The 23,238-nt window shown below is 39.7% G+C and overlaps 1 protein-coding gene across 1 annotated transcript in view; it reads left to right on the top strand.

The window, feature by feature from the left end:
- Nucleotides 1-23,238, top strand: part of dipk2ab (divergent protein kinase domain 2Ab) — a 79,785-nt gene that overhangs the window by 22,434 nt on the left and 34,113 nt on the right. The window contains exon 2 of the mRNA XM_007253767.4: nt 11,590-12,498. Within this exon, the coding sequence (XP_007253829.3) occupies nt 11,845-12,498 (654 nt within the window). The 5' untranslated portion in view covers nt 11,590-11,844. The remainder of the gene's footprint in view (nt 1-11,589; nt 12,499-23,238) is intronic.

Raw genomic sequence — 23,238 nt, 5'->3', positions numbered from 1 at the left:
AATCTCGTCTCGTCTCCTTCTCGTGAACCCAATATCGTGTCTCGTCTCGTCTCGTGATATATATCGGCAAATATATCTCTTCACGGAATAGATTAGGTTTAAGTTTCCCTTGTTTTCCAGCTTCCAAAAGTATTATTTACAGGTACTTAATAGAGGTAAGACAATATATCGATCACAGTATTGTGATGTCATTGTTATTGTGGGCAGCATATTTGTGTATCTAATGCTTTACTAATAACATAATGGGAAATGTTCTGTTTAATTTTTATTGAATGAGATGAATTATATATAGTATAGCATTGAGAACTTTTAGGTTTAATTCAAATGGATGTTTTTTTTTTGTTATTATCATTATTTTTAGTATAATGATGTAATGTGGCTTTGTTCAGTATTAGAACATTCCCTGTGTTTAGTTTCTTCCTGTTGATAAAACCTCTGTTGCCTAGTGGATTATTTTTAAACCCTGCTGATCAGCTGACCCATTGTTTTCCTCCCATGTAAATGCTTTTAGGAAACTGTCCGGATTATCTAACAGGCTTTATATGGTTACGAGCCGGGGGAAACAGATGTGCTGTGTGGGTCAAAGCTCTTCTCTCTGTAAACCAGGATCTCAGGGTCAGAGGCCTGAATTATACAGACAAAACGATTAGAGATTAGAGAAATATTGATCCCACTTCATATTGTCTCTAATAGCTAATAATAATCGTCATCCTAAGTAATAACAGTGTAGTTACTGGGGATATATTGCCACTTTTAAGTAGAATAACTTGATAGACACTCTGCAGTTTAGTCAAGTCAAGTCTAAAGGCTTTTAGAGTACAGGTTCACAGTGTAAAAGATTCCTAAATATCACATATACCAGGGGTATTTAATTAGAATTCAGTTTGGTCCAGCTAGAGTAAATTTCGTCAGGCCAAGGTCCAGACTGTCGCCATTTTTAACTTGCGTTATGATTTCAGTATTATATACTGTACACTGAAGAAGCCTAGTAGTTCTGTCAGTGTTTTATGTCATCAACAACTGAAAGACTAAACAAATTACACATACTAGTATATTTCAACAATATGTATTGTTTTAAATAGGCCTGCCACAATAATTACATTATCAACCTATCATAAAATAAATGGAAACACCCTGAACTTATCGAGTCTATTAATGTGAATCTGTATCTTCACTTTGTTTAAAAATGCTATATTTATTCTATTTGATTTTATTTATATTAGATTTAGGCCTGCCTGTCATAATAATCATTACATTAATGACAAATCGTACAATATATGAAGAAATGTTTGCTGAACTTGGCCAGAATATTAGCTTTGTTTAAAAACAGCAGTTTTATTTTATTTAATATTATTACTGTATCAGACTTTTGTGGGTAAAACTGATGGAGGGGAGTTGCCAATGCTTTTTGTCTCCTGGGGGTTTCCATAGTTTTGAGGTAGGGTTGTTTTGGGAGCAAAGAGAAAACGCCTGCGAGCGAGGTTTTTTTTTTTTTTTTCTTGCTGAGGAGTTTCTGATCAGGTGGAATAAAGTGGAATATTTTGCACTCTTGTCTCGGTTGTTTCTCTGTAATTCCTCCAAGTAACACCGCTCGGTTACATTACTGTTAATATGTTTTATAAAGGTAGTATTTTAATTTTTTTTTCTGGTGCACACCATATGCATTAGCCTTTCTCGCTTTATTCTCCCACCTCTCATTGCCTGCTTCGCCTGTGTGGCTCCGCGCGCTCGCACCTGCACAGATCTGATTGGCAGAGGAGAGCGTTTGGTGATTGGTCTGTAAGTTTACTGCGCTGTAAAGCACGTAAACCATAAAGACAATAAACGTTCCGCCGATTTAAATAAACACGGTCAGAATTAAATTAAATCCTTCTCAGGTTTGGGATCCGGATTGGACAAAGTCTGTTTCCCGACCCGGGCCGCGGCCCGCCAGTTAGTGACCCCTGACATATACAAAGTAAATGCAGTGTGATCTGCAGTCATAAGCAAGCAAACTGTGAAATAAAATTCTACTTAACTCCATCTCCTCTTCTTTTTTGGTGGATCTACAGCTAAATATGTGTGTCAAATAGTCAAACAGTGCTGTTACACAAATTCTCCTCAGCAGAGTAAAGTGAGTTAGTGAACAGTTCAGACGTTTGAAAGAAGTGTGTGTGTGTGTGTGTGTGTGTGTTGAACTTGTTTACAGACAGAGGTGTTTTCTGCTATAAACCTTGCTGTACAGTGAGACTCTGTGTGTGAGGGAGTGGTTAACACACGCAGTCTAGAGCCGTCACACAGCTCTGTTGTGTGTGAAACCGGCCTCATAGACTTTGGGTAGGTTTCATAGGCGGGGATTAAGCCCAGTCATTTTGAACTCCTCTGAAAGGACTAGGCCTAATCCCTGTCTGAAAAAGCAACAGTGAAACACAGTGCAAGTGTGTGTGTGTGTGTGTGGGGAGTAAGCACTGCTCACACAGACAGAAGTGTGAATGTTTGTGGTGCTGCTTTTTCTTGTTGCGACCCAGTCTAATGATATCAGGATTGACAACATTAACACAGAATGACAAAATGTGAAATTGTGAATATTTAATCACTCACTGTTTCATTAATCAGTTTTATTTACCTATAAAATAATGTAAGATTAGTAGTGGTGTCAATTTAAATAAAAAAAAATCAGATTAATCACATCAATATTCTGTGATTAATACTTGTTCTTTTTAAGACGCAAGTTTTTATGGCAGATATTTTAAAGTAAATATAAAAAGAATGTAAAAAAAAAAGTAAAAAGCAATTATATTTTACATTACATTACATTACATTACATTTGGCAGACGCTTTTGTCCAAAGTGACTTACAATAGTGAAGTACAAAAATAATAGAAGTTAAAGGTAAAAACATCTTCAGATAGGGCCTAAAGGAGGTCAGAGGAAATTAATAGGATAGATGAGTGAAGGAGGGGAAGAAGGAAATGGGGTTAGAAGTAGTTAGAGGTGTTAGGAGAGTAAGTGCTCTTTGAAGAGCTCTGTCTTCAGGAGTTTCTTAAAGATAGCGAGAGATTCTCCTGATCTGGTAGTGGAAGGTAGTTTGTTCCACCATTGGGGAACTCTGTATGAGAACAGTCTGGATTGCTTTGTGTGGTAAAGCGAGGAGACGTTCATTGGAGGAGCGCAGCGGCCGGGAGGTAGCGTAAGCCTTCAGGAGTGATCAGTGCAGGTAGGAAGGAGCCTGTTCTGTCATCACCTTGTAGGCGATTGTAAGAGTTTTGAATTTGATGCGAGCAGCAACTGGTAGCCAGTGGAGCTCAATAAGGAGTGGGGTGACATGAGCCCATTTTGGCTGGTTGAAGACCAGACGTGCTGCTGCATTCTGGATCATTTGGAGTGGTTTTACTACACAGGCCGGGAGGCCAGTTAGCAGGGCATTGCAGTAGTCGAGGCGTGAGATGACGACTGCTTGTGCCAGGAGTTGGGTGTCCTGTTGCGTCAGAAACGGTCGAATTGTTCGACCTGCGGCAGGATCGAGCAACTGGGGCCACATGGTGCATGAAGAAGAGCTGGTCATCAACCATAACACCCAGGTTCCTAGCAACCTTTGTCAGTGTGTGAGAGAGAGAAATGATGGGTATAGTGAAGTTGTGTTGAAAAGATGATTTTGCTGGTATATTAGTTGTGTCAATTAAAATACAGGTATATACTTGTATGTTTGAGGGGAGATAAAGCCGCAACGTGGGGCGCTGGAATAAAGAATTCATGAAAAATTGGATAGAGGAATTTTTTTTTGCTTTATTTTAAACATCTCTGCTTGGTTGTAAGGGTTTCTGAGTTCCAAGTACACACACCATGCGGGCAGCAGGATGTACCTACCGGGCAAGTCCTACCGGGCGAGTCCTGATCCACATGGTCACACACCTCCTCCGCTTGCCGGTGGTGTTCGACGCTGATCCCAGCCATGGTGAGCAGCTGCAAGCTGCACACTCGCAGCACAAGCCCAAAGTTGTCTGTTAAATGGTTGCTGTACTGTGGATATTCGAGGTGGTCGCTATGCTTTGTTGTTCGGTGGTTGTGTGGTAAGATGGATGGATGGATGGATGGATGGATGGATGAATGGATAGATATAACTTTCGAAAAGCAGAATTATTAGCAGAATTGTTCGTTACAATGAAGTCCCAGCTGGCTGTTGTGCTGTTGCTAAGTGGTTGCTATGGTGTTGCTAGGTGGTTCCCATGCATTTGTTATAGAGTCTCAGGTGGTTGTTAAAGGTATCATTAAGAGGTTTCTGTGGTATACCATGTTGTGTTTGTTCATTCATTCCTGTGAGGGGAAAACTGAAAAAATGTAAAAATGTAAAAATCAAAATGAAAAAGATCAAAATGCTGCATACAAGTTGGTATTACACAGTTACATATATAAATACATATATATTTATTTATTTATTTATTGCGTTGCATTGCACAGCCATAATAATTATTAGCCTAGTTTCTCAGCATTATTCACTGCTTTCTATGAAAGTGGAGTCCAGTTAGCATGCTCTCGCTAGCGTAGCGTCAGCTCTGACCTTTCATCCATCATCACAGAAGAGCACCTGTTGGGCTGCGGCGCTGCTCTGAGTGAACAGGTCTCTCTCCGAGGGCCCGGCAGCGTTTACTCAGGCTGAAGTGAGCGAGGCTGACTGGTGCGGGTGATCTCTGTCACTTCCTTCAGTCACTTCCTCTCTGAAGTGCTGCTCGCTTCGGCCCTCCCGCCCGCCGTCACCTCGCGTTTCGCCCGGGTCAATTAAAACGCTCAGGGAACGTCTACACGCCTGCTGATCACGCTGGATCATGGGCTAATGAACGCAGCGCCTGAAAGCCGGAGCTTTTAACAGGCATGGCCTAATGAGCTTTAATTGAAAAAGCGGCCCATTTGAATGTTAAGTGGTCTTGCGTGGTCGTCAGTCATAAGGGCCTGCTGACGAGGGCCTCAGGTGGCCACGGCGCGGCACAGCGTGGGCAGCGGGAAGCGGAGGACGGAACATTTCTCTTTGTAAAGGTGCATTTAGTGAGAGATTGCAAAGTTGGAAGCAAGCACAGCTTAAGGAGATACACACTATATGTTCATAAACATCTGTTTGTGGTCACACTTTATAATAATAGCGTTTAGTTTCATGCAACTTTAACTTGCACCTGTTCCTGACACTGATGTGTAATTATCAGAGATATTATTTATGTTTATGCCCTATCAAAAAAGTGACTTATGTCGAAGTTGAAGTTATTTAATAACAGTAAGCTTAGATTTTGGTTAGCAGCAGCCCTCGCCGTCATTAGCAGTGCTTAGCGCTAATAAACAATGCCCGACAGCACTACACTGAGGAACCCTGAGCGTTCTGGTAAGCCAGGGCACTATCAGCTAGCGGTTCATCCAAAGTAGCTTGTTTTAACATGGTAAATGTGCAGTCTACAGTCCGATATGCTCATGCGTCTCTGAACTGCGAAAGAGCTAACACTTAGCAGCTAATGCTAATACTGCTCCAGCCTCTGTGCTGGATAAACTTCACTGAAACTCCTTTAAAAATGCTGTATTTCAGCGGAGTGGCTTTACAGCTCCTTAATTCATGACTGGTAAAGTTCATACATAAGGTGCACCGGATTAATTAAAGAATTTGAAGTGCGACTTAAAGCGCGAAAAATACGGTACTTCTTTGACCTTTAGAACCCTATGGACGGATTTCCCGTCCAAAATTGGACCTTGTGTTCTCAGCTTAATTACTCAGGAATCCTTTCACACATAAACATAATCCATATATGGTTAAATAGTGATGAGCATCCCAGTGCAGTAAAGCTAAATCTACAAGAAACCCATTGAGAAAACACCTAAAAAAGTGAGATCTTCTTCCCCAACCAATATTAATATTTACCTTTAGTGCTTTAAACATATTTATATGATGTTTCAAACCAAATTATATCAGTAAATATCAGACTCAAAAGTGTCCACAGAAAAAGTGTGAAACTACCTACTTTACTCGAACTAAAGCTAGGTATGGTGTGCGCACTACTTTATATAGTTTTTATTTTACTTGCATTTTACTAAGTAGTTTTTTTGCACTAAACATTTTTATTTATTTAGACTAAAAAGTTTACATTTTTGTATATAGTTTTCTTTGTGTGTCCTGATTAAAATACTGAAAGGCATAGGCTGCTCTGGGTGTCAGGTTTTTAGTATCTACATGTATCCTAGAGGTGTGATTATTGATTATCAAGAAAAAATAACTCCGCCTGATGCTGTTTCTCCATGTATTTTGTCAAAGTATTAATTAATAAACCATGTAATGAACTATTATCAATATTCTTATGCTTTCAACTCAGAAACACTCTAGTCTAACCATTTTTGAAAAGAAATCTAAGGTGTGAATATATTTAAAGTCTATACATTCAAAAATATGTTAAACAAAAAAAGGCGCTTGGTAAAGTTTTGACCAAAACATGATCAGTTCCAGGAAAATATAACAATTCTGCTTCCTTTTACATTTTAAATGATTATATTTTTGAGCAGCTGTATGTCTTCTGGAGTAAAAGAGATCAGGGCATGTGTCTGTCTGATATAATTACTGTGTTATAAGACCTGAAAGAGGAACTGACAAAAACAGAGAAAAAACACACCAAAACAGGCTGGAGTTAAAAGGGTTAAATATTGCTATATAATACTTTTATATACTGTATCATCCAGTTCTATTACAAGTTGTGAAGGACAGGTTGTTACCTGTTGGTAGCTGCTGTAGTGTTACATCCCAAGACAGTGTTTTTTTTTTTTTTTTAAAGTACATAAATAAACTTGACTGTTAGACAGTTAGAGTGTTTAGTTGTGTCATCTCAGCGAGACGCCTCTTTCCTTTCATTGTGCTTCGCTGTCTCCCTGCCAGCGTCTGGCATATTCCCTCTCTATACATACAGAACCGCTCTCCTTTCCTCAGTACTCTGGTGATGCTGAGGTTTTTTTTTTTTATTATTCCCTTTCTCAAAGGCTGACGACTTCAAAGCGAGATTAAAACTTACCAGGGCAACTCTGATCAAAGGTTAAACTGCGCTCAGCTTGGCTCCGCTCGCACTCTGACGAGCCTCAGCGTTTGAAGGCGGAATGAATCGGACAGGATACGCAGGTGATGGAGCGTCAACATGCAAAAGTGTTTTTCACTTTGCAGCACTAGCGGCGCGACGGCGGCGGCGCGACCGGCGCTATAATAAAACGTCTTTCAGACGAATCATTGCCAGCAATTTTATTGATAGCCCGAAATTCCTCCACTGACATGTGCTTTATTCCTCCTTTCATTTGCCGCTATTTATTTCATTCTGCGCTTGTCAGAAACCTTCTTGAGGATAAGCACGGGCCAGGCTGGTTCACCATCAACTGCGGGTTATTGCTCTGGCAGGGATCCATGTCGTTACCGTCGGGAGAGTAATGAACGTGGCCGAACGACCTGAAAACGTCCAATTTGTGAAGCAGTCTGAAATGCCACGGAAATGAGCCTCTGCTTTAGGGAGGCATGTACCTTGATGGGAAAGTTTTTTCCAGAAAGTAAGCGTTCTCGCAGCGCTCGTTTGTGGGTAATAGAAGAAATGTCATGTTCCCTGTTTCAGCTCTGGTGAAGCACTGCTTGGTAAGCACTCTTATCAGAAAACTTCACAGGAAGAGAAGTTTCAGTTGCTGAAAAAAAGTCTCTAAAAGAGAAATAGTAAGAACAAGGAAGAACATATTGTAGCTGTCATGCACAAACCTAAACCTGCAAAACCTTCAACTGAACTTTCAACTGAAGACAATGGGTACGTTTACATGCAGCCTAATAATCCGTTAGCAGTCGGATTACTGGCTCAATCGGAATAGAGCATGTCCATGTAAACACCTCAATCGGAATAGAGTAGTCCGATTGAGGCCATTCCAATAACAATTTCTATCCGATCGAACGAGGTGGATAATCCTTTATATAATCCGATACAAAGAATAATAACAGCCTTGTAAACACCTGTACCCGATTATATCCCCAATCAGAATGTTTAAGTACATCTGCGCATGTGTCACAGCGTTTTAGAGCCACTCTTAAAAATAAAAACAGTTCGCTTCGAGATTAAAGTTCTAATATTAGGAGATGAGATATTCGTCGTATTTTATGTATATTTATTTCTTACTGCTTAAGCTGTAGTTTAGGAGCGGAGCAGAGGGAAACAAGCGCTCATGAGCTGTTACATATCACCATCAGTTATCTACATTCATAACCTGCTGATTATTAATGCTGTAATGTTACAGTTACTGTACATAATATAGTGTTCAGATTTCCCGTGGCAGCCTCCCAGAAGAGTGCGCGCTCCTGCGCGGAAATTTTTGTTTCTTAAAAAAAAATAATAATAATAGTAATATTAATAGTAAACTGTATTTATAAAACACGTTTCATACGTTAAAATTCAGCTTAATTTTCTGTACATACAGAGAGGTAATAAGGAAAAAAAGGAAAAGGAAAAAAACACAATAAACTATGTGACTGATATTAAAATAAATCAATTAAAATAAAAAGTAACAAAAATATAGATCAATACATATAACGATGTATAATAATACAAACACAAATTATTAAAACAAAGTTGATTAAAAAATGTCTTCAGACGCTTTTTGAAACTGTTTACTGATGCTGCTTGCCTGATCTCAACTTCAGTTTCATTTCTTTGCTGCATAAAAACAAAAAGCTGTTCTTCTCTTCTTATCTGTAACACTATATAAAATACACTGTATAAGATTATAATAGCTGGTCTAAAATAATTATATTACAATGTTTTAGGATGTTTTTTTTTCTTTGGTCGCAAAACCCGATCTAAAAGGCAGCCGAAATTTTCGTGCAACATCGCGCGCTCTTCCGTGAGGCTTCTCGTGGCTACTGAAAGAACACGCACCACGGAAAAATCTTCAGACTGTGCGTGCTCCGCTCTTAAACTGCAGCTCACGCAGTTACAGCTACATTTCCTTCAAAATATTACCACTTTATTCTCGTAATATTAATTGCCTGGATTTTTTAGATAAAGCTGTGCAGTATATTTAGCAGACAGGAGAGCAGACGACGATAGAAAGCTCATTACAACCAGACGAGACTTGGATTCGTGACCAAAGACTTGTGATCATCTCTGATACCGACTGTAAACTCTGGAAACATAGCTAGTTATCCAGTTGCTGTTAGTCCGCTCACGCTGGCTGACATCTCCCGATGCTCGCTGTCATGGTTACGAGTACACTAAGCGATACCACACATGCGCGTCATGTTTGATCAGATTACTTATAGCGTGCACATAAACGGAGAGTTTACTCAGACTATTGGGGAAAGTGTACATATAAACACCTCAATCAGATTCTAGAATCAGAATGAATTCATTCGGATTGAAGGAAAGCTTTGCATGTAAACATAGCCAATGTAAAACGTTAAATATTCAATTGGTCAATTCATCACATGATTCAAGAACAATTGCTAGATTTACATCAATTAGTGATATATCGTTTCATTTTTGTTTGCAAAACATTATCAATATGTGGTGTCAAATAGTGTTATTTTTATTAAAACATAGGCACTCGAAGCTCCATAAGACTCGCTAAATTTACTGCTTTATTATTCATGTGGTGGCACTATGATTAAATGAATAGAGTAAACCTGTAGTAAAGAATATTAGTTGTAAATTCTGTAAACTCTGTAATCTGTAAATTTGTTATTTAGGAGTATATTTTGTAGGAGTATTCAGTGACACAGCTGCTGTCAAGTATCGTAGAAAATTGTTTTGTGGTATATTGAGTATCACAGAATCACAGTATAGTGATATCAGCATTGTTATATTTTAAGGATGTTTTCTAGAATTTTCCTCTGGGATTGATAAAGTATCCATCCATCCATCCATCCATCCATCCAACTCACTATATCCATCCATCTAACCATCCAACTCACTATATCCACCAATCCATCAAACTCTCACTATATCCGTCCAGCCAACTTTCACTATATCCATCCATCCATCCAACTCTCACTATATCTAACCATCCATGCATCCAACTCACTATAATGATCTTTCCATCCAACTTTCACTTTCTCATCCATCCAACTCTAACTATATCTGTCCATCCATCCAACTCACTATATCCATCTATCCAACTATTACTTTATCTATCTATTCATCCACCCACTCACTATATCCATCAATCCATCCAACTCTCACTATATCCATCCATCTATCCATCCAACTTTCACAATATCTATCCATCCAACTCTCACTATATTTATCCATCCATCCATCTCTCACTTTATCCGTCCAGCCAACTTTCACTATATCCATCCATCCAACTTTCACTATATCTATCCTTCTATGCATCCAACTCACTATAATGATCTTTCCATCCAACTTTCACTTTCTCATCCATCCAACTCTAACTATATCTGTCCATCCATCCAACTCACTATATCCATCTATCCAACTATTACTTTATCTATCTATTCATCCACCCACTCACTATATCCATCAATCCATCCAACTCTCACTATATCCATCCATCTATCCATCCAACTTTCACAATATCTATCCATCCAACTCTCACTATATTTATCCATCCATCCATCTCTCACTTTATCCGTCCAGCCAACTTTCACTATATCCATCCATCCAACTTTCACTATATCTATCCTTCTATGCATCCAACTCACTATAATGATCTTTCCGTCCAACTTTCACTATATCATCCATCCAACTCTAACTATATCTGTCCATCCATCCAACTCACTATATCCATCTATCCAACTATTACTTTATCTATCTATTCATCCACCCACTCACTATATCCATCAATCCATCCAACTCTCACTATATCCATCCATCTATCCATCCAACTTTCACAATATCTATCCATCCATCCAACTTTCACTATATCATCCATCCAACTTTAACTATATCTGTCCATTCATGTATCCAAGTCACTATATCCATCCACCCAACTCTTACTTTATCTATCCACCCATCCAACCTACTATATCCATCCATCCATCCAACTCTGTCTCCATCCATCCATTCATCCATCCATCTATCCATACATCCATCCATGTCTCAGTATATCCATACATCCATCTGTCTCAGTATATCTATCCATACATCCATCCATGTCTCAGTATATCCATCCATCCATCCATGTCTCAGTATATCCATCCATCCATCCATCCATCCATCCATCCATGTTTTAGTATATCCATACATCCAACACACTATATTCATCCACTCATCCACCCAACTCTGCTTTTGAAACAGATTTGTTTCATTGGGCTGTAGCTCTTATGTCAGTACCATTATTTGCACTGTGTGGCCTGGTGGCCCATATGATCCTAATTAATTTATCACCATATTTCAGGGTATTTTTGTGATAACAATAATCAAACATTTTGGCAATATTATTGTGCACAGTGTAATATGTCAAACCCCTAATTGTTTCTATGTACTCTATGAATCTAAACCTATATTCAGTACATGACCAGGTGTGAATGAGCCAAATACAGCATTGTTTTTTAGGGGTTAAATTTTGAGAAAACTCGGAGCTCATTACTCACTGTCTCTTTTTTTCTTCACAGGGCCGACTGTCTGGATTGTGTGGTGTGGTCAGAAGCGGCTCTGAGAGCATGTCTCCCAGGGCCCAGCCAGCGCTGTGTAAGCGAAGCCTGCAGCACCACCCTCCCCTCCCTGTCCGGCAGCTGTAGACAAAGATCCACTGCACAATGACTGAGCTCCAGTGAGGCCCAACCCAAAACCATTCACTCACCTCACCTCCCCCTACCTCCAACCCCAGCCCCTGCTGGTCCAGCGCACGGCCGGCCCACGTCCCCACCATGCTGCGCTTTCTGCCCCTCAAACTGGGCCGACTGTACCGCTGCCTGAAGCTGCTGCTGGTTCTGGGCCTGTCTGTGGTCCTGCTGATGAACACTCACACGCTCTTCGCCTCCTTCCAGAAGAACGAGCTTACGGACCGTCGCTTCGTCAACCTCAACAAGTGCCCGGCCTGCTTCGGCACCAGCTGGTGCCGCAAGTTCATGAACGGCCAGGTGTCCTTTGAGACGTGGGGACGCCTGCGATTCCTGGACATGTTCAACGTTAAGAACGTCTTCTTTGCGCAGTATGGCGAGCCCAGAGAAGGCACCCGGAGAATCGTCCTCAAACGCCTGGGCTCCAACCAGGAACTGGCAGATATTGACCAGAAAATCTGTAAGAGGGCCACGGGTCGCCCCCGCTGCGACCTCATCCAGGCCATGTACAAGACTGAGTTCGCGCGACTCAACGGAGACGTGCGGCTGCTGACCCCGGATGTGGTGGAGGGCTGGTCAGACCTGGTCCACTGCCCGTCTCAGAGACTGCTGGATCGGATAGTCAGGAGATACGCTGAGACAAAAGACTCTGGAAGCTTCCTCCTCAAAAACCTCAAAGACACGGAGAGGATGCAGCTACTCATGACGTTGGCTTTCAACCCAGAGCCCCTGGTGCTGCAGGTAGGTCTGCCAAGATTGGTGGGTGACATCTAGGTGTCATTTACTCAAAATCTTAAGCACTCTTTGTTGAGAGTTTCTGTTAAATGTTCCTGAAGGCGTTGATTAGCTGGATCAAGTGCATTAGGCAAGGATTGGGACTCTAGAGGCTGGATGGTAGAGCTCTAGGTCTTTAGTAGCGCTTCAGTTTCTGAATCAGTTTCTCTGATTTTGCTATTTATAGGTTTATGTTTGAGTGAAATGAACATTGTTGTTTTATTCTATAAACTACAGAAAACATTTCTCCCAAATTCCAAATAAAAATACTGTCATTTAGAGCATTTATTTTGCACACTACTTTTGGATAAATTAATGCCACTCCTGGTGCAGAAATTAAAGCAGTTCTGCTTGGTGGTTTGATGGTTTGTGATCATCCATCTTCCTCTTGATTTATATTCCAGAGGTTTTCAATTTGGTAAAATCAAACAAACTCATGATTTTTAAGTGGTCTCTTATATAGAATCTCAATTTTCTATGAAGTGAAGAGTGCCTATGTTTAAATAAAATGCAGATATTTGATGCCGCATATGGACATACAATGCTATACTAAACGATCAAAACGATGTGATATATCGCAATATAGATGTATTGTCCCACCCCTACTGTCGACAGTCAGAAAGCACGGATGATGTCTTTGCATTTCCTTCTGTTCTGTAGAAATGAAGCAAAAGTTGTCAAATTTGCACTCAGAGGTGGATCCAGACTCACTATTCTCGCTGCTCGCTTACAACACAATTTTCAATCACCATAAGTAAAGCAGTTTTTTTCACTGAATGCCCCATTTATCCAGTACTTGTAATGTTTTCATAGTAAAAGAGCAGGTAAAACTAGGGCTGGGAGGGCAATGTTTCTTAATAAATGGACCAATATACATTTTTTTTTACACTGATGCCCATCAAAACTTAAGAAGGTAATATCTCTCTTCTGTGAAATTGCTGTTTTGAAGATACTTGTTTTTCATTGGACAGCAACAATACTAGTGCATCTAAAAAAAATAATATTGTTAAAGTTACTTTATTTCAGTAATTCAGTTCAAAATGTAAAATTCATATATAGATGTATTACACACAGAGTGATCTGTTTTAAGTGTTAATAATTTTGGATTACAACAATGAAAACCCAAAAAGTCCTGCTGGAAAATGAAATCCGCATCTACACTGCACTGACTTTGAGCTTAATAAAACACAGTGGATCAACACCAGCAGATACCGTTATCTCCAAACCATCACTGATTGGTGGAAACTTCACACTAGACCTCAAGCAGTTTGGACTGTGAGTCTCTCCACTCTTCCTCCAGACTCTGATCCCTTAATTTACAAATGAAATGTAAAATTTACTGATGATCAGTGATGGTTTGGAGAGACATGTCTGTCATCTGCTGGTGTTGATCCACTGTGTTTTATTATCAAGTCTAAAGTCAGTGCAGTTTTGTTTTCCCACAAAATCTTACAGCACTTCATGCTTTTTTCAGCTGGAAGCAACTTTTATGGAGATGCAGATTTCATTTTCCAGCAGGACTTGGCACACTGCCCACACTGCCAAAAGTACCAGTTGGTCTTATATAATATTCTAATTTTCTGAGAAAATTTGTCTGAGAAAATGTTACACTGTTTTGTTTGTTATCTGTTACCTGTTGGCTTATAGATTGCTGGGGAAATCTAGTGATTTTTATTGCACTTTATTTATTGCAGAAATGTCATTGTCCTCTTATTAGGGAAAAAAAAATCACATGACCTATCATGTAGCCCATCTAGCTTCATGGTTTTATTGCCCACGTCTTGTCCACTGTGTCCTGACAGAACCCCCGGAGGTGATGTATGGGCTATGTAAGGTTACAGGCTGATCATAATGTTTGTGCTTGGATTGCCCTTGATAACTCTGCCGGCAGAATGGAAGCCGTCAGAGTGGAAGGGTACAAATGGACGAGGGGAGCGCTGCTGCAAATTACAGGCTCCACTTCCTCCTTCCTCCGCTCATATTTCCTGCGTAAGCTGCAGTGAGTTTCGGGTCTGAAATAGACTTGGTCTGTAATCGTCTGTAATCTGGCTCTGGTTGGTTGGTTGGGTTTAATTGCAGTCTCTGGCTGCTTGTCGATGGATCTGCATCCAGCAGTGAGATGTGTATTTTTCTCTGTTTGTTAATGGACACCTGGACACTGTGTTTGTAGCCCCAGTATCTACAAACTTTCTTTCTTTCTTTCTTTCTTTCTTTTTATTATTAAGCTTTCTTCCTATTGAGCTCGCTTTCTTTCTTTCTTTATTTATTTCTTTCTTTCTGTCTTTCTTTCTTTCTTTCTTTCTTTCTTTCTTTCTTTCTTTCTTTCTTTCTTTCTTTCTTTCTTTCTTTCTGTCTTTCTTCCTTTCTATTAAACTCCCCCTCTTTCATTTGAGCTCTATTTCTTTCTCTCTTAGTTTTTCTTTCTTTCTTTCTTCCTTCCTTTCTTTCTTTCTTTTTTATAAAGCTTTCTTCCTATTGAGCATGCTTTCTTTCTTTCTTTCTTTCTTTCTTTCTTTCTTTCTTTCTTTCTTTCTTTCTTTCTTTCTTTCTATTAAACTCCCCATCTTTCATTTGAGCTCTATTTCTTTCTCTCTTAGTTTTTCTTTCTTTTTATTAAGCTTTCTTCCTATTGAGCTCACTTTCTATCTTTACCTTTCTTTATATATTTCTTTCTCTCTTTCTATTGAGCTTTCTTTCTCTCTTTCTATTGAGCTTTCTTTTTCTCTTTCTATTGAGCTTTCTTTTTCTCTTTCTCTCTTCCTATTGAGCTTTCTTTTTCTCTTTCTATTGAGCTTTCTTTTTCTCTTTCTCTCTTCCTATTGAGCTTTCTTTTTCTCTTTCTTTTTCTCTTTCTATTGAGCTTTCTTTTTCTCTTTCTATTGAGCTTTCTTTCTTTCTCTCTCTCTTTATTGAGCTTTCTTTCTTTTCTTTTTATTGAGCTTTCTTCCTATTGAGCTCGATTTCTATCTTTGTCCTGCTTTCTGTCTTTCTTTCTTTCTTTCTTTCTATTAAGCTTTTTATTTCTTTTTTTTTTCTTTATATTCTCTATCCATTTCATTTTTCTTTTTTGTCTCTTTTGCCCGTTTGTTCTGGATTTTTTCAGGACTTTAGTTTTTTGTTCTTTTCAATGATTTTCTTTCTCTTTCTTTTTTTAAACTCCCTTTCCATTAGGCTGCAGTGAGTTTCAGGTCTGTAATGGTCTGTAATCTTGTTCTGGTTGATGGATCTGCGTCCAGCAGTGAGGTGTATGTGTTTTTAGTTTAATTATTTAGACGTTAGTTTGTTATTGGACGCTTGGACAGGGTGTTTGTAGCTCCAGTATCTGCAGGATCTGTCTGGACGTCCTCCAGATCTGGCCTTGCTAAGTAAACTGCTTTTGTATTGGAGCAGAGATAAATCTCTGTGCTGGCGTGCTCATCCCTCATATCACAGTCAGTATATTATCACCCGTCGCCCGCGCGATACTCTGTGCTGGAATGGCAGTAATAGATATTTAAGTCCACTATCGGCTGCTATTTCCCAAACTGATTGGACAATCAATTCCAATTCTGGCTGCCATTGACCGCGCCTCGCACAGACCCGGGACAACAATAGAGGTGCGGCGTGGAGACGCTCAGAGACAGCGCTGACCCCCAATCCATCACAGGACGGCCCGCCACCTCCCGGCATTCGGCCAGACAAAGGAGAGATCAGCCTCTCACTGATTCAATCTATAAATTCTGATTAGACTCTCTCTCTCTCTCTCTCTCTCTCTCTCTCTCTCCTTTCTTTTTTTATTCTCCCTTTTCCTATATCCAGATAAGTCCATCATTGCTGTAATGGCATTAAATCCCCCCGTCCCCCCCACCCCCGCCCCCCACTCTGAGGAGATCTGACGTCCTGCTCCACTCCAGTATAATCCGCCAACAAATAATTATCTCTAACTTTCTTTCATTCTTTTTCTTTTTCTATTGAGCTATATTTCTTTCTCTTTTTCTAGAGTTCTCTTTGTCTTTCTTTATCTCTCGCTTTATCACTTTCTATTGAGCTCTTCTTTTTTTGTTTGCTTGTTTCTTTCTTTCTTGCTTTCTTTTTTCTATTGAACTTTCTTTCTTTTTATTGAGCTCTCATTCTGTCTTTTTTATTGAACTTTCTTTCTTTCTTTTTTAACTTGAGCTCTATTTCTTTCTCTCTCAGTTTATCTCTTTCTATTCTATTTATCTTTCAATTCTTCTTCTTATTCTTTCTTTTTCTTTCTTTCTTTCCATTTCCTTTTTCTTTTGTGTCTTTTGCCTTTTTGTTCCTTGTTTTTTTTTTTTAGGACTTTTGTCGTTGTTTTCAATGTTTTCTGTCTCTTTCTTGTCTTAAATTTCTAACTCTTTCTTTTCTCTTTTTTACCCTCACACACTCTCACGCTCCTTTCTGTTTGCTTTTTTATTTCTCTCTCTCATTACTTTCTTGCTTTCTCTCTCCTCTTTTGTCTTTGTTTTTTTGTCATTCTTTGTCAGTTTTTTATTTTTCTTTTCTTTTATTTCTTTATCAATTTCTTGATCATCCTGTCTTTCTGTGTCTTTACATCTGCATCCTTCTTTTAATCTTTTATGTTTCTGTTTCTATTTTCCTTTTTATTCATTTCCTCCTTCTGCACCCCCCCCCACACACACACGCGTGCACGCACACACACACTTACACACACACATGCGCACAAACACACACACACACACACACCTTCAGAGACCACTGTGTGACATTGGCCCCATGAATAGTTAATTTTGTGGTGAACTTGTGAACTGAATACTGAAAGCGGGGGAAACTAGGCTGCTCTGAAGATGTATGTGTTAGGAGTGTGCGTGTGTGTGTAAGTGTGTGTTAGGAGAGTGTCTGTATGTATGTGTGTGTTAGAAGAGTGTGTTAGGAGAGTGTGGGGCTGGAGATAAATCCCCTCGCTCTGAGTAGAAAGCCCAGAGCTGCACCAGAGGCCTGAGAGCGCCTGGCTGACCTGAACAGGGTGGTGTGGAGGTGGAGTTGGTGGTGGAGATGGTGGTGGAGGGAAGGTGCTGTGATTGTAAACATTATGGTGTGTGTTTTGTGTGTTTATGCATTTATCCAATCTAGAAGGCGAAATATATGAGCAGTCACAGGCCACAGACACTGTAATAAAACAAATAATGAAATATACCACTTATAATAATATATTTTCTTTATTACTATCAGTTAAACATCATTTACTTAAGTTACTATCTTTATCAATCTTTGACAGTGTTGTGTAACCTAAGATTTTTCAAATTGATGTTTCATAATGTCTCTTAATATTATTATACTTTATTACAGCAACTGATTCCTGACAAATTAAACATACACACTTCCCTCTAAACTTAAAATATAGTGATTTTGCCGACTTTCCTCTCTTTTAGACTCTTTGGCAAATTGTCTGCTCCACAACTGCGCATTCTTGCCTCTTTTAGACTCTTTGGCTCGTTTTCTGTGCTACAAGTGTGCACTCTCGCTGCTTTTAGACTCTTTGGCTCGTTTTCTGAGCTACAACTGCGCACTCTCGCCGCTTTTAGACTCTTTGGCTCATTTTCTGTGCTACAGGGGTGCACTCTTGCTGCTTTTAGACTCTTTGGCTCGTTTTCTGAGATACAACTGAGCACTCTCCCTGCTTTTAGACTCTTTGGCTCGTTTTCTGTGCTACAACTGTGCACTCTCGCCGCTTTTAGACTCTTTGGCCCGTTTTCTGAGCTACAGGGGTGCACTCTTGCTGCTTTTAGACTCTTTGGCTCGTTTTCTGAGATACAACTGCGCACTCTCGCTGCTTTTAGATTCTTTGGCTCGTTTTCTGAGCTACAAGTGTGCACTCTTGCTGCTTTTAGAGTCTTTGGCTCGTTTTCTGACCAACAGCTGCAAACTCTCGCTGCTTTTAGACTCTTTGGCTCGTTTTCTGAGCTGGAACTGCGCACTCTCGCTGCTTTTAGACTTTTTAGCCTGTATTCTGTGCTACAACTGCACACTCTTGCCTCTTGGATTCTTTGGCTCGTTTTCTGAGCTACAAGTGCGGACTCTCGCTGATTTTAGACTATTTGGCTCATTTTCTGAGCTACAAGTGCGCACTCTCGCTGATTTTAGACTATTTGGCTCGTTTTCTGAGCTACAACTGCGCACTCTCACTGCTTTTAGACTCTTTGGCCCTTTTTCTGACACCTAACGTTCAATCTTGGAATCTCACATTATAAAAATCTGCTAAATAGCGGGCCAACTTTTTATTTTATTTCTATTTTTCGCGGGCCATAGTTTGAACACCCCTGGGCTAGAAAAAAAGTGATTTCTAACTCACTCAGGTTATATGTGTTTAATGTTAAAGTTTGTTTGATAATCTGAAAACTAAGAATGCAAAAACGCAAAAAAGAAATCTGTAAAATACATCATTCTTTTTTGCAAATATAAAGGAATATGCATGTGAGATTTGTGCATGCAAGTATTGTGCATGTGCTCATTGTATTCTTCAGCCTCAATTTAAAATAAGAATGGAGAAACTGTGTAGATTTTGATTTGATCTGCTACTTCACTGCAAGCAAACCAAAGCAAACCCGGCTCCTGGTTGTTTTTTCCACTCTGTTCTGGGAGGCTCCTGGCTGTAAATCTCTCCCCCTGCTCCTGCTCCTGCTGAAACCAGACTCTGTCTTTGTCCACGGAAAACAATCCAGAGCGCTGTTTCCAGCTTGGCAGAAGTTGCCGCTCGCCGGCAGCCCCACTCTCGCGGTCACGTGGAGAAGAGTTTGGCTTGGGGGAGTAGATGCTTTTGGAAGAGTGAAAAAGGATGGAAAAGAAACAAGGAAATCCTTCTGAGACGTCAGGCTCTCGGTGCGCGATTGCACGGTGATGTCTAATCGGAGCAACAGCTCCGACAGTGTGAAGCGCTAACGCTAACGCTAACAAACACTTCATGCTCTTCTGTGGAGCTTTGTTGTTGCTGTTCATGTTGTTTTTTTATTTTTTTTTTATTTACAGTCTGCCAAATCTTAATCTGAATCATCTTAAACGTAAAATATATATTTTTTCTGTTTTTTTAGTCTGGCAGCGATTCCGAGAAGCAGGAGAGGTGAGAAATTTTGTGACCTACATTTTTCTTCAAAGCTGGTGATTAAACAGTGGCTCAGAGGGACTGAACGCTTCTTTCATTTCATCTCCACTGATATGAAAGGCCGTGGCGCATCAGGTCATAGTCATGTTTAATAGACTACGTGCCTGATTCAGGCCGTCGAGCTAAAACCTACAGCTCTTTCCCCCCAGCCCCCCGTTCTTTCTTCCGTTTTTTTTTTTTTTTTTAAGCCGCTACATTGTCGGACACTGTTAGCCGGGAGCATGTGACTAGCCTGGCTCGTGCAGGCAGCATCTGCTCAGTCATCCAGACAACAGGAGATGACAGGCCTTGGGGTTAACTCAGTCAGGGCAACTTCCCTATCCCGTCGTTCCGGTTATTGCTCGGAACATCCTCTTCTGCACCTAACGCTTCCCTCCTTTAGCACTCTCACTTTAAGCAGAAGCAGGAGAAAAGGGTGGGAAGTGGTTTATTTTAGGCAGAGAACAAAGGGGAAGAAGCCCAGTGTGCCATTAAACTCCATAGACACTGTTAACTGTTTGAATGTAGGTCGTGAAGTCGAGCGATCAAAGTTCAGTGTGAGGACAGCGGCTAATGCTAACATCGATCTGACGAAGAATAGAGGAATAGTTTCGACTGTGATCAACTCATCTTAATACAGTGTTGTGTTGGTCAGACCTGGGCATTTTACAGCCCTTTGCCGTTCCATAACCAGCCCTTTGCCTATCAACCAACTGAATCAGACTTTAGTACACTTGTTCAAACACAAAATAGACAAGATTTCCCTCAATCAACAAGGAAAAAGGTACTGAAAAATTAATTTTTACGATTCCTGTTTCACATTTTTAATGCCTAATTGTTACATCTCTTTACAGCAATAGCTTATAAAACCTCAAGATTCAATTCAAAGAGTTTGTCATGTGCACAGTAAGAAACAAGTTTCCTCGTACAATAAAATTCTTTCTTTGCTCCTCTCCAAGTATGCTGCATAAAGATAAAAGTAGAAAATATATAATAAAGATAGAAATAAATAAAATAAATATAAATATTAAAGTGGTGTTAAATTTCAAGTCAAGTCAAGAGAGTCAAGAGGCTTTTATTGTCAGTACAACTGAGTACAGGTACACAGTGTAATGAAATTACGTTCCTCCGGAACCATGGTGCAACATAGAACCACAAGCAATAGACAACATAAAGTGCAGGAGTGACGACAGTGCAACATAAAACTATAACACTAAGAAGCAATAAATACAAAAGACGAGACAATTTAAGACAATTTAAGACAATTTAAGAGACAGGACAGTGCAGTACCGAATTTACATCCAGGGTGGAAATATATACATGAAAACAGTAATGTGTTACGGATATTATTTACAAGTAAGTACATGTTATCTACAGCAGTGGAATATGAAAAAAGTGTTCAGTAGTTCAGTAGTGCAATTATTATAAAATTGCAGTAAAGTGAGCATGTGCCTCTGAGAAATAACTCTATAATTTGTAAGTTTTTTTTTTGTTTGTTTTTTTTTAAGCCTGGCCCTCCAAAACAGCCCCAGTTTATCATGTGGCCCCTTAGAAAAAAGGAATTACCAACTCCTGGTGTTGGTTTTAAGTAAGCAAAATCCAACATAATTGAAATATAACATGTCCACATAATAACTGGGGGTCTACCTGTAAGATGGCAAAATGGTCACAGGGGGCGCTCTAACAGCCAGAATGACGGAGCTGCCCGCAGCATTGCCTGTGTGCATTGTGTAAATATCGGCCTCTTGCGTTCGTATATCGGCCGATGCCGATTATCTAAAAAAATGTAGAAAATCAGCCAGATTAATCAGCCGGCGGATATATCGGTGATCACTATTTTTTGGGTGATAAATCTATTTTTATACATAAGGCACACCAGATTATAAGGTACATTTTATACGACTCTAGTAAGGCACAGGGACATCGCCATGTTGTTTTTTTTTGGTTTGGTTTTTTTGTTTTTATAAATTCTGCAGGTCTCGCCACTGGGGGGTGAGTTAAGTAAACAAAACTGTAATCCTTAAAAAAAAATAAAAAAAGGCATTTCAGATGAGATTTCTCTCCTAAAAAATGTTTATTTGGGTGAGTGAAGCTTAGATCTCCAAATTTCCACTAAACCTGGAGAATAAGCATTAGCAGCTTACTGCTAGCTGTAATGCTAATGCTGCTATGGCAGTGCTAGCCTGGGTTAGCAGCAGGCTACAGGCCGATATACTCGCCTCTGAGCGGCCAAAGAGCTAGTGCTTCATGCTGTTAGCGGCTAATGCTAATACTGCTGGAGAATTAAACTGAAACTCCTGTATAACGCTGTACTTCAGCAGAGTGGCTTTACTTCTCCTTAATACCTGACTGTTAAAATTCATACATAATATTATATGGTGCACTGATGATTTTTGGAAAAATTAAAGTTTTTTTAGGTGCGAAAAATAAGGTACAGAGATTGAACGTCTGTTAAATGTAATACTGTTAACTTTTTCTGTTGATGTGTTGAAGGGTTTCCTTTAAAAAATCAACATCTGTCTAATATCGTAGCTTAAATTGTTGTTTTTTAATGGATTTGTGGCTTTTTTGTGATTTTTCAACCAAAATTCATCTTCACTGTCTGTACAACACTTGATATTGATGCCAACCTGAGTCTAATTTTCAGCTAAAATTTAACGTCAGATATTAAAATGACGAGTTGCCTGTTGGGAATAGGAAGGAAAGGTTAGAATGCCAGTTGAGTCCTCACAGTCCTCACACGCAGGCTGATTAAGAGGTACGCAAATACTTCAGCAGCTCTGAACAAACACATGGCAGTTGTTTGCTTTATTAAATGAAGGCAGCTGCCCTGTTTACTTAATGTGATAAATGAATGTAATCACATCCTCCAGTTAATCGTATTCATCCGCCAGAGCTACAGAGTCTTCATATACGGTTTTAGCTCCCACTCTTATCCCCACTTAGATTTGTTATTGAAGCATGCTGACTGGAACTGACATCTTAAATATGCTTTACAGTAAACAGTTTTTCCACTTAGAGTGTGGTTTATCAGCCAAGACGTGTTTTGTGTCCAAATTTTGCTCCTTATTTTCAGTTGAAACTTTGAACTTCAGTTTAATATTGCTAATACTGCACATGTGTCACAAAGCTCAATGGATCTACGTGTTGTGGGTTTGATCCAAACTCTTTCTTTTTCCATTCGTCCGCTCCAGCCTTGCCAAGCATGGCTGCTGTGTCTGTTAGCATTGCAGCTCTAACCATGCAGAGGCTGGCAGTTAGCATTGCGGCTATCCTGCACCAAATCTCAGCATTTAGATTTTAGAAAACGGAACGGTAGTTTTATATGGAGGAATATATCTGGACAGTTGCTTTTGCCTGAACATTTTTATCCTTGATATAATAGAGCCAATAAAAATCTAAAAATCAGTGTCTCAGAAATTAGAATATAATATAAGACCAACTGATACTTTTGGCAGTACAGGCAGTGTGCCAAGTCCTGCTGGAAAATGAAATCCGCATCTCCATAAAAGTTGTCAGCAAAGGGGAAACACAAAGTGCTGTAAGACTTTAGACTTGATAAAACACAGTGGATCAACACCAGCAGATATCAGTCTCTCCAAACCATC

The sequence above is a fragment of the Astyanax mexicanus genome, chromosome 6 (genome assembly GCF_023375975.1).
Source record: "Astyanax mexicanus isolate ESR-SI-001 chromosome 6, AstMex3_surface, whole genome shotgun sequence".
NCBI classification, from domain to species: Eukaryota; Metazoa; Chordata; class Actinopteri; order Characiformes; family Acestrorhamphidae; genus Astyanax; species Astyanax mexicanus.
Note: the sequence above shows the minus strand (reverse complement) of the source record. Positions and strands in the feature narration are given on the sequence as shown.